The sequence below is a fragment of the Neovison vison genome, chromosome 1 (assembly GCF_020171115.1).
Source record: "Neovison vison isolate M4711 chromosome 1, ASM_NN_V1, whole genome shotgun sequence".
Taxonomy (NCBI): domain Eukaryota; kingdom Metazoa; phylum Chordata; class Mammalia; order Carnivora; family Mustelidae; genus Neogale; species Neogale vison.
Window position 1 is genome coordinate 291,447,389 of NC_058091.1, and position 12,092 is coordinate 291,459,480.

General features: G+C 37.5%; 1 protein-coding gene across 3 annotated transcripts in view; it reads left to right on the forward strand.

Moving 5' to 3' along the window:
• The window catches only part of ZFR (zinc finger RNA binding protein), an 86,457-nt gene that overhangs the window by 16,048 nt on the left and 58,317 nt on the right, over positions 1-12,092 (forward strand). For 2 of the 3 annotated variants that reach the window (XM_044233135.1, XM_044233153.1), the window contains exons 3-6: positions 4,361-4,384; positions 5,854-6,136; positions 8,848-8,992; positions 11,391-11,609. In XM_044233135.1, coding sequence (XP_044089070.1) covers positions 4,361-4,384; positions 5,854-6,136; positions 8,848-8,992; positions 11,391-11,609 — 671 coding nt within the window. The remainder of the gene's footprint in view (positions 1-4,360; positions 4,385-5,853; positions 6,137-8,847; positions 8,993-11,390; positions 11,610-12,092) is intronic. The other variant, XM_044233144.1, reaches the window with a different exon arrangement.

Consider the following 12,092-nt stretch of genomic DNA (forward strand, 5'->3'; position numbering starts at 1 on the left):
AAATCCAGGTCATAATGGAATTTAAAAGCACTAAAAATGGGCTCAGAGTTGGGTATAGGTTAGGGTCGAGACCAGAAATGTAGAAATTAGAATTGAGTGTGCTTTTCTCTCCCTCTGCCAGCCACTGTACCTACTGTGCAATCTCTGTCAAATAAGTAAATTAAAATCTTTTTTAAAAAATTATATTAGAATACCTAGACAGGAGTATTTTAAATTTGTGGTTGGTTGGTCATTCAGCTAACCAGTTTGAAAATTATCTTTTATGCCCCTCCCCCAAAATTATACATAATGTAATTAAAAATAGTATAGAAGGGAATTTTTTTAGATTTTATTTATTTATTTTAGAGAGGGAGTGAGCACACGTGTGCGTGTAGTGGAGGAGGAGAGGGAGTGATTCTCAAGCAGACTCCACACTGAGCGTAAGCCTGATGTGGGGCTCAGTCGCACAACCCTGATGAGATCATGACTTGAGCCAAAACCAAGAGTCACTTAACTGACAGAGCCATTCAGGCACCATAGAAGGGCTTTTAATGAAAACAACATTCAATCATTTTCTTAATCCCTTATCCCCAATTCTGCATTGTAGAGACTCCCACCTTTAATGCATTCTGGTTTTATTTCTAACTCCATATCATAAAATAATATGCTTCCCTGTGTCTTAATTTATTGACTTTTTACACATTATATTTTGATTTCCTATAATCGTAGTTAAGATTTAGTATATATTCTCTCATGCTTCTCATTTCTCCTTCCAGGTTAAATGATATGGCTGTTTCTCTTGTTTTCAGACACTCCCCCATTTCCAACAAAGGTAGTCAGTATCTCAGTACTCTCTATTTTAGGAAAAGAATCTTGAAACTCTGGTGCTTTACTTTACTTCTTTTCCCACCCCATCCCCCAACTTAGCTGTAGTTGTACTTGTGATTAACATTTATATTCTGTAATCATAGTTTATCTTCTGTAATTTAGGTTGATTCTAAAACTTTATTATGGCAGAAACTTTATTATGACTGTAAATAGTACTTACTGTGGACCCAGGTGGTAGTGTTCTATGATTATTATTCCTAATGTGTTCCATTTTTACAACCGTGTACCACTTAATAGAATATTCCTCAGTTCAAGTTCAAATGGATGTTTACTATTTTTATATCCTACTAATTGCTTAACTGTGGTGTCTTTTACCAAGATCATGCCTTTCTTGAGTAACGTCATATTTGCTGAAGTCTTTTTTTAAAATATTTTATTTTATTTATTTGACAGAGATCATAAGCAGGTTGGGGGGGGGGCAGGCTCTCCGCTGAGCAGAAATCCTGATGCGGGGCTCAATCCCAGGACTCTGAGATCATGACCAGAGCCGAAGGCAGAGGCTTAACTCTCTGAGCCACCCAGGTGCCCCTGCTGAAGTCTTTCATTACCTTTTTTCCCCCAAAATCTTTTTGGTGCCTTGATTGTATTTTAAGACTTTATTTATTTATTTGTCAGAGAGAGAGAACACAGGCAGGCAGAGAGGCAGGCAGAGGCAGAGGGAGAAGCAGGCTCCCTGCCCAGCAAGGAACCTGATGGTGGGTGGGACTCCCTGAGCGGAAGGCAGAGGCTTAACCCACTGAGGCACCCAGGCATCCCCTTTGATTGTATTTTAATGTTTTTCCAAGCTTCTGGTCTACTATCTGTAGTCCAGTTCTTTATCTTCCTGGATATCACTCTCCTGGAGGCTTCTGTCTTTTTTCACTTCGAGTCCAAGCTCACTGCTTCTTTGGGCCCGATGCATAGCTGCTGACCTGGGCTCTCATCTCCCTCCTGGGTTTGGATCTACTATTTATAGGACCCCATGATTTCTTTCTTGGTTTATTTTTTTGTTAAAGTACATCTTCATGTCACTTCCAAAGGAAAGGTATATAGGAGGTAAACTCAGTTCTTGAATGTCAAAAAAAAAAAGAAAGAAAGAAAGAAAGGAAAAAAACCCTTTATTCTGTCTTAGTGATTTAGCTGGGTACAGAACTCTGTATTAATAACCATTTTCTCTCACATTTTTAAGACTTTAGTCTGCTGTTTTCTAACCACTAGTTAATCTGTTAAACTGGTTTTTGTTTAGTTGTATGCAGGTGACTTTTTCTTTGGAGACTTTGAAAGATTTTTTTTTTAACCTTGAGATGTTGTGAAATGCTGTATGTTTCTAGGTGTTGTCCCTTCATTCTATTTTGCACTCTGTAGGCCCTTTTTAAAAGATTTCATTCATTATTGAAGAGAGAGGAGGAGAGAACACAAGCAGGGGGAGAAGCAAGCTCCTTACTGAGCAGGGAACCTGATATGGAGCTCTATCCCAGGACCCAGGGATCATGACCTGAGCTGAAGGCAGATGCCTAGCAAACCAAGCCACCCAGGCACCCCTCTGTAGACCCTTTAAATTTGAAAATATGTGTCTCCCTTCCAGAGTAGGAAGTATTCTTTCTTCATTTCTTTAATTTGCTTTTTTCTTTTCAGAATTCCTTCTAGTTGGATATTGGACTTCCTAGATTTATCTTCTCTTTTATAGTTTTTTATATCCTGATCTTGTCTGTATCCCTTAACTTTATCTTCTGACTGATGTTAAGTTCTTACTTTATGACTACAAATTAGAGTTTGTGAAAATTCTTGTTTGTTGCATTGAGATATCCATTTCCTGCAGGACTATTCCTATTTCTTTTGCAGTTTATATAGGCTTTCTTCAAATCGTGGTTTTGGTCAGCTATTTTGTAAGGACTCTCTGGCTGGTTTCACTTTCTGGTAAGCAAGGAGAGAGCTGGCCATTAACCTCCAGGTTAAGTCCAAGAATATAAAAGTGTTACTACTTTTTAATATTAATAATTCCTTAAATACTTTATTTACCTTTTTCTCCTCCCAAGAGAAACACCCTCCCATTTTATGTATTTCTTAACCTTGCTCGTCCCATATTTGTGTTTGTTTTTTAATTTATTATTTTTTGTCCTGGTTTAAAACTGATTTATTAGATTTAATTTATCTACAAAGGATATTATCCAAATAGAAGCTGCTTCTCTGCTGGATGAAAATGAAAGTCTTTGCATATTTCACAGATGTTTTTATGGCACAAAATTTGGGGGTTTTATTTACTTATTTTATTTTAAAAATCATTTAGTGACCATTAAGTCTTAAGTTTTATGAAGGCATATAATTTAATACCTTTTATTTGAGTACTACAAACTAGGCGAAACCTTGGTTTAAAATATTTCAATCTTAGACTAATTTTGCTTAAACTAATTAGAATTTGATGTGACCTGAATTTTTGAAAATTTACATAGCCACTAGATACTTAATTGAATTGCTATAACCCAGGCTGGTCATATACATCACATAAAAGTCAATTTTCTAAGGATATTTCAGATTGAAACAAATTTCCTAGATGGGTATAAGATAATACACTAGAAAATCTTTATTCTGAACAGCAGATTGTTGCCCTAGCCCTTAACTATAGGAATTAGAACTAGATCATTATTCTTCATGATGCTCTTGGTAGAGGATATGGGTCCAGCCGTACAGAGCAGATCTAACTATACAGATCAGACTTAAGTTAGGCAGTCCTAGGCATGTAGTATATGTTAATTGCTAAGCATACTGACATCCTGTTATATGCTTTCTGGGAAGGGAGATTATAAGATTTATTGTTCAAACTGAGACACACAGGTGTGAGAGCATACGGTTAATGATTATGAGGGGGCAGTAGGCTTAAACCAGAGCATATCATCCCTTTTTTAGTCACATGGACTTGTAAGGATCAGAGCCAGTATAAGTCAGATTGCTTGCCTGGTTGACTTGACATTCCTGTTCTGTTCCCACTCTTGTTTTTTGTCCTATAGGACAATTTTGGAGACCAGGAAGTGTGAACAGATGTGCAATAAAGAGCAATGGGATGAATGGAAACTGTATAGGAATCCAAGATATCTGAATTTTTACATAACCAAATCCTTTTTATGCAGTGTAGTCTGAATGTGTGAAATTTTATCAGTAAATGTTAAATACAAGTTTCACAGAACTGGTATATTTATATTTTAAATATAATTCTTTTTTCAGTTCTAGGAATTTTGAAGAAATACGTTATTGGCATTTTTTCTTAAGGCTATGGAATTATCCATAGGAAATGTCAATCCCAAACCAATTTTTTCACTATTACAATTTAAATTTCCCTTTTCCTGTCTTTTAATTGTCATATTTGTAGAAAATATTAGCTACTTTTAATATCAAAATGTGGAAAACCTCATCCAAATATAAATTATAAGAGTTTCTTTGGACTTTGTTCTAAGTTTTTGTTTTTTTTTCTTTTTCATATTGGGCTGAAATCTGCCACCCTTCCATCCATTGGTTCTAGTTCTGTTCTCTGGAGCAGCATGGAGTAAGTCTCTTCTATTAGAAGGCAGCTCTCATATCTTCCCCAGTCACCTCTTCTAGACTGAATGTTCCTCCACTTTTTATGTGAAATAGTAGCCATACTTATAAGCTTCATATCAATTCCTTTTGAATATATTGTAATTACTAGTGTTTTTTCTAATACAGTTAAAATGTGGCCCCAAATTTTAATTCCATGCCATATTTGTATGGGTAGAGTGCACACCAGGAAGACTATGCTGTACTATAACCCATGAATCAGACACTTCTTAGAGTAGCTTCAGCTTCAGTCAGGTATTTTTTTCTTGGCTATTCTTAACTGTTGGCTCATATTAAGACTTACGGTCATCTAAGACCTGTCAGCTAAGTAACTGTTGGGGCTCTTCTTTTTTTTAGAAGGCACTTCTGCCTTGGTAATAAAGCTTTAGCAAGTGTAATCTTGAGCATTTTAGAGAACCTAGAACGACAAATAGACTTTCATGTGCTTAACATCTATAAGCCTTGGTTTTATGTAACATAGACTCTCAATTTAAAAGTTAAAATTTTAAAAATTTAAACATTACTCTGAAAACTTTAGCTGGAAATTTATTTCATTTACATTGGAAAATGTTTTTGCCTCTTTGCGTTTTAAATTGTTATGATTGCAAAGCATCTGACTTAGGTCTCCTTTTGCAACATGTGCTACATTTTTGAGAGAAATAAATGTGTATAATGAAACGCTGCCTGTAACTTGAGTAATTTATTTAAAATAATAGAGAGTCTGTTGTAGGTTTTGTGCCCTAGAGCAAGATTTCTCAACCTCAGCACTATTGACATTCTTCGGATAATTCTTTGTTGTGGGTAGCTGTCCTGTGCGCTGTAGGATATGTAACAGCATCACTGGCTTCCACCCACTAGACGCCAGTAGCACACACCACCACCTCCTCTGCAGTTTGACCATCAAAAATATCTCCAGACATGCCAGATGTCCCTGGAGGGCAAAATCTCCCCCAGTTGAGAACTACAACCCTAGAGTATCAGAAGTATTTAAGTCAACTGGGTAATAGTTTCTGCTTCAAATGTTCTCTACCATTGGAGTTAGAATTCAATATTTTTAACATGATTTCTTTGTAGAGATTTTTTTTAAACTGTAGAACATAAAGAACTCTACAAGCAACAAATACTTTTTAAAATTCCTAGTTTCATCAAGTTTTCTTTTCTTCCTACTACTGCTTTTTATCCCAGTTTGTCATCCCTCCTTTGTAATATGGTCCATGATTTTAAGCATAGTATGCGTGACTGTCTAATGCATTAAGATTAAGGAATAAAAATTATACAACAGTAACAAATGTGGTATTGACTAGGCTTATTGTGTTCAAATACTTGGTGTTTCATAGTCGATAATTAAATTTCTAAAAAATGTGCTTTTTATTGTATTAAACTCTTAGGTTTTAAAATTAAATTGTATTGTGTTTATTCTTCTACTCCACAATATAGCCAGCAGCCAGCTTCGGGTGTAGCCTACTCTCATCCAACTACAGTTGCTAGCTACACTGTCCATCAGGCTCCAGTAGCTGCTCACACAGTTACTGCTGCCTATGCACCAGCAGCCGCCACAGTCGCAGTTGCCAGGCCTGCTCCAGTAGCTGTTGCAGCTGCTGCAACAGCTGCTGCTTATGGAGGTTACCCCACTGCACATACAGCAACTGACTATGGTTATACCCAGAGACAACAGGAAGCACCACCACCACCACCCCCAGCTACTACACAGAACTACCAGGTAAGAAAACTACTAGTTTCAGTGGTCTTAACACGCAGCCTTCACTGACCCCAGTGTATGATAATAATGTCCAAGCCAGTGCTTATCAAACTTGGGTCTTCCAAACTATACCTCAGATGATAGAAATGAATGTATATTCTTAGGTAATTTAAGGGCATAGTCCAAGAATTAAGTTCCCTTGCAATGAGTTTTATTAATAATTCCCCAGAGTCCATTCCAGTCCATTTTATATCCATGTCTGCTTTAATTAGAAGTAATTTGCTTTAATTACTGGTTAAATATTTAACCAGGGTTTCCAAAAAAATGAAGATAATAGGGACAATGCTCCTTGTTTGTACTATGGCGGTATTCTTCTGTCTCCTATTTTGTTTGTTTTTTGTTTTTTTTTTTTAAGATTTTTATTTATTTATTTGACAGAGAGATCACAAGTAGGCAGAGAGGCAGGCAGAGAGAGAGAGGAGGAAGCAGGCTCCCTGCTGAGTAGAGAGCCCGATGTGGGACTCGATCCCAGGACCCTGAGATCATGACCTGAGCCGAAGGCAGCGGCTTAATCCACTGAGCCACCCAGGCGTCCTCTGTCTCCTATTTTGGGAACCATGAGCCTAAACTATATGGGCCAAACAATTACATAGTGTCTTTTTGGTACTTTACAAGGGCAGAAATTCTGTTCCCTGCACATTCTTCCTCTCAAAGTCCTCTTTCTTCATATGTAACAGAAATTGATGCTGCTCTTATATTCTGTAGTTGCTTTTGGTTCTGTCTTATTTGGGACATGAAGATCTAATTCCCTTTCATAGTACTATGTTTATTATGGTACTAAATTACTACTTATTTAAATTTGATTCTAATCCTTTATTTTTCTTTTAAGATTTATTTATTTATTTATTTGAGAGAGAACATGCAGGAGGTAGGGGTGAGGGAAGGAGAGAATCTCAAGCAGACTCCCTACAGAGTGCAGACCCCCCCGATGTAGGGCTCAGTCTCCTGACCCTGAGATCATGATCTGAGCCAAAATCAAGAATCAGACACTTAACTGACTGAGCCATCTAGGCTCCCCTGGTTCTAATCCTTTAATAACTTGTTTTCTTTTTGTTTGCTTTAGGATCTTCTGAACTTTGCCTAGTTTTTCTATTTTCTTTCTAATGTAGGAGTTTATTTTGTTAAGTAATGAATTGACATATAAATTATAATATTAGTATTTTTTATTAATATTTGGCAAGCTGTGGGGCACCTGAGTGGCTCAGCTGGCTGTGCCTAACTCTTGATTTAAGCTCGGGTCGTGATCTGGGTTCGTGGGATGAGCCCCACAGTGGGCTCTCTGCTCTTAGTGGGGAGTCTGCTTGAAATTCTCTCTCCCTCTCCCTTGCTGCTCCTCCCTGTGCTCTCTCTGTAAAAATAAGTAAATAAAGTTTAATTTTAAAAATATGCATGTTACTAAACTCAGAATTCCTTTTTCCATGTGTGATTGTTTTCATTATGTCCAGAGATGAAATGTAAAAAATTCCATTGTTTTTAATAAGGTTAATGAAGCCCATCATTCTCTGGGCCCTGCCTACTTCTTCAGCCTCCACCTACATACCTTCCCATCTCTCTCCTCACTTTGTTTAGTGCCAGAATTCACCCAGCTCACCTTGATCCTCACTGCCTTGGAGATTTATATTTAGTGTTCCTTCTGCCTGGAACCTGTGTTCCCCTTTCCTTTCCCTGATCCGGAAGTTTCTATTCATTATGTTAATGATAGTGGTAAATAGGGACACCTAGGTGGCTTAGTCGGTTAAGCGTCCAGGTCTTAATCTCAGCTCAGGTCTTGATCTCAGGGTCATGGGTTCAGGCCCTGCATTGGGCTCTATTCTGGGCATGGAGCCTTTTTTAAAAAAATAAGTTGTTAATAATAATAATAATAGTAGTAAATAAAAAAGAATGAAAAGAAAACTGGAATAGTCACAAAGCTTAGAACACGCCAGTGGTCTTTACAGTGAGATCCAATTTTAAAGCAAAACTGCTATGAATTTCTTAATAGACTTTTTTTTTTAAGATTTATTTTTTTGAGTGTGAGAGACACAGTGAGGGAGAAGCAGGGGGAAGGGTGAGGGAGAGTGAATCTTCAAGCAGACTCCCTATCAAGAATGCAACACCAGACTTGATCCCAGGACCCTCAGATCATGACCCAAGCCTAAATCAAGACTACCGCATGGGACGCCTGGGTGGCGCAGTTGGTTAAACGACTGCCTCCGGCTCAGGGCGTGATCCTGGAGTCCCGGGATCGAGTCCCACATCAGGCTCCCAGCTCCATGGGGAGTCTGCTTCGCTCTCTGACCTTCTTCTCCTCGCTCATTCTCTCTCTCACTGTCTCTCTCTCTCAAATAAATAAAAATAAAAAAAATTAAAAAAATAAAAAATAAAAAAAAGACTACCGCTTAACCAACAGAGCCACGCAGATGCCCCCTTTCTTAATAGGATTTTAAAGATAAGCATTATTTTAAAATGTTTCAGTGATTTTTTTTCTCATGTGAAAGTTAAACATGCTGCTTGAAATGGTTTTGACCTTATTTTTAAAAGTCCAAAAATAGATGGCCCTTTGTTTTGAATTTAACTCTTAAACATAGGTCTATAGTTAGTTTTTTGTTTTCCTTTATTACACTTTATAGAGTTGGGGATTTTTTCCTACCACTTCACTTATGGCAAGATCTTCTTTCATTCCCTTTCTTTAGGACTCGTACTCCTATGTAAGATCCACAGCTCCTGCTGTAGCATATGACAGTAAGCAGTACTACCAACAACCAGCGGCAACTGCTGCTGCTGTGGCCGCTGCTGCCCAGCCTCAGCCTTCTGTTGCCGAAACCTACTATCAGACAGGTGGGTTTTATTAGCATACACAATTTCATTGAAAACTACTGAAATACATTATTCAGTGTGCTTCATGAAAATACCCTTTTGAGTCCACCTAAGCTATTTTGTTATATTACCTCAAGAAGCAAATTGTAGCCATGTCCTTCTCTTCTTCTGCTCTGCTCTTTGAGTACCAAAGAGGGTGGGGGCCATGGGGGCAAATCATAATCATGCTCTTCTCTCCCAGAGATGAATTTTTGTTCCTGGTCTTCAGCTTTACAGTTCTCTTTCTGCTATGAAATAAGCTGTACAATAGGAGTTGTGGTGATAACTTCTGGCCACATCCTTAGCTTCGCCAGAAATGCCCAGAACATGCTGCTTGATTGCCTTTGTGTAACCAGTGGAAACCCTTTGTGGGCCCTTATTTTTTTTTTTTTTTTGGCCCTTATTTTTAATTCATCTTTCTCTGATCAGTAATGACAGTTGGTTCTGTTTCTAGCATCTGATATTATAGTAAATGTAATGGTTCAAATACAGGAAATACTTTGTTTTCAAGGAAGCCTATGTATTTGTAGTCTTTGTTTCTTTTTTCTTTCTTTAAAGATTTTATTTATTTGACGATAAGAGAGAGAACATGTGTGTGAGCACAAGCAGGGGGAGTGGCAGGGAGAGGGAGACACAGACTCCCAGCTGAGCAGAGGGCCCAATGTGGAGCTCAATCTGAGGACTCTAGGAACATGACCCGAGTTGAAGGCCCATGTTTAACGTACTGAGCCACTCAGGCACCCTAGGATTTATTTATTTTGGAGCGCTCATGTGAGCAGCAGGGAGGGGCAAAGGGAAAGAATCTCAGTCAAGAATTGGATGCTTAACTAACTGAGCCATGCAAGCACCCCTTGTAGTCTTTAAAAGATGGATTTTTTGATAGAGATTCTCCTGATAACTTCTAAAACAAAGCTGAGTTCAGAGAAGTAGATAGTTCCTTTATTTTAGTTAATTTTTGAAGGACCATGGGAGTGTGGATAGACCTTCGATTAGGAAAGAGTCAGACTGGCTTCTAGTACTGGCTTTACCACTAATATGGATGAGTGAGTTTTACTCTTTTCATCTCTGTTCTCTTATTTGTAAATGAGGTAGTTGACTCTGGGGTACTTTTACTTCTGAGATTTTTATGAGTCCCATAAAAGTGATATAAAAATATTTTGAATTATAATGATCAACTTTTCTATAGTTCCTTCTCTAATAATTTGTGGGTACACTGACCTGTAGCAAACTTCTGGTTAATTATCAAAGTTAGATTGTGTTAAAGAGTCAGAAGAGTCTTGATTTAGTCTTAGCTCTGATGTTGACTGTGTGCCTTGTAAGCCATTTAGCTCTTAGACATTAGTTTCCTTTTCTAAAATGTTCTCATCTGTGTGTTGTGTGGATCAGGTTTTATACTTGTAGATAACAGTTTTATAAACTGCTAACTGCTGTTTATTTAAGGTGCCTTAACTAAGCATAAATTGATTTGTATGCTTTAGTGATCATTAATAAGATTAATTATTAATTTAGGGCTTGATAGTAACAGTTCATAAGCTTCTTAAAGCATACATTTATTTTGAATATGGTCAAAAGTAGCGAAATGTGAACGGTGGCCTTTTTTTTTTAAGATTCTTTTTTTTTTTTTTTTAATTAATTTATTTGACAGAGCGATCACAAGTAGGCAGAGAGGCAGGCGGAGTGGGGGGGGGGAGCAGGCTTCCTGCTGAGCAGAGCACCTGATGCGGGGCTCAATCCCAGGACCCTGGAATCATGACCTGAACCGAAGACAGAGGCTTTAACCCACTGAGCCACCCAGGTGCCCCAATGGTAGCCATTTAAAAACAGCTGCACTCAAGCTATTGATATTTGAAGAATTAAGTCAGTGGCACTTTGTGAGTTGGAATTAGACTGACATTCACCATAGATGAATTAATAAAAGGCAATGAATGTTATATGAGCACATCCCGATATAACTAAATTTTGAAATTTTTACTGTGAATTGAAATCATATTTGAGGCTCTTTATTCTGTTCACAATATTACGCATAACCCTCAGGTTAAACTAACTGACTCGATACACACACACACACACACACACACACCCCTTTACCTAAAAACTATTAGTACCTATTTTAAGTAGCACTGCTGTTTCAGTTAGTTGTAAATTTGGACAAAAATGCCATTTTGGAAATGGAAAGCATCTGGGAAGGGATGATAAATGAATTTATGTAAAGGTTATATTTTACTCAGTTGGTAATAAAAATTTCAAACCTTTGCCAGGAAGAAATTGCTAGCATCAGATTTATAGTTGGTGTTTACACTTTTCTAATTTTCAAGAATATTGGTATAATAACTGTTGAGGTTCATCTTTCTCATTTTCTGAAATCTCTTTTCCATTTTAGCCCCCAAAGCGGGTTATAGCCAAGGTGCAACTCAGTATACACAAGCCCAGCAAACTCGACAAGTGACAGCCATAAAACCAGCCACACCAAGTCCAGCTACCACTACTTTCTCCATTTATCCTGTATCTTCCACCGTACAGCCAGTAGCAGCTGCTGCTACTGTGGTGCCATCCTATACCCAGAGTGCTACTTACAGTACCACGGCAGTTACTTATTCTGGTAAGACAGATGAACTGTGTTTAAATGAGTAAACAAAATTAGAAACTATCTTGATGTTCTGTGGAATAATCTTAGTTCCAATAGCAAGAATTGAATTAATTGATAGGTGTCGATATATATGTATAATGTGACAAATGGACCATAATAAGTTGTATTTGGGGCTTTTGTTTTTTAAGCCAGGAGATAATTAACAACATAAAATTCTCTTTGGGCATTTGAAAGCCAGCCATGAGTCCTGGCCTAGCATTGCAGTTAGAAAAAATAACACCTAGTATTTTACAGGGTCATTTTTTTTTCTGACTTTTCCAAATGAATTTGAAAATTTAAGGTTAACAGTCAGGGACTAACACTGACAAATTGTACTGTTTATTTCAGCCACCAGGGAAGTATTTATTATCAGGAATAAATCTTGAAAATATTGGGTAGTCTTTTTAAATATCCATAATATTGTTATATAACATACGTCTCTTGGAAGGACAGAGT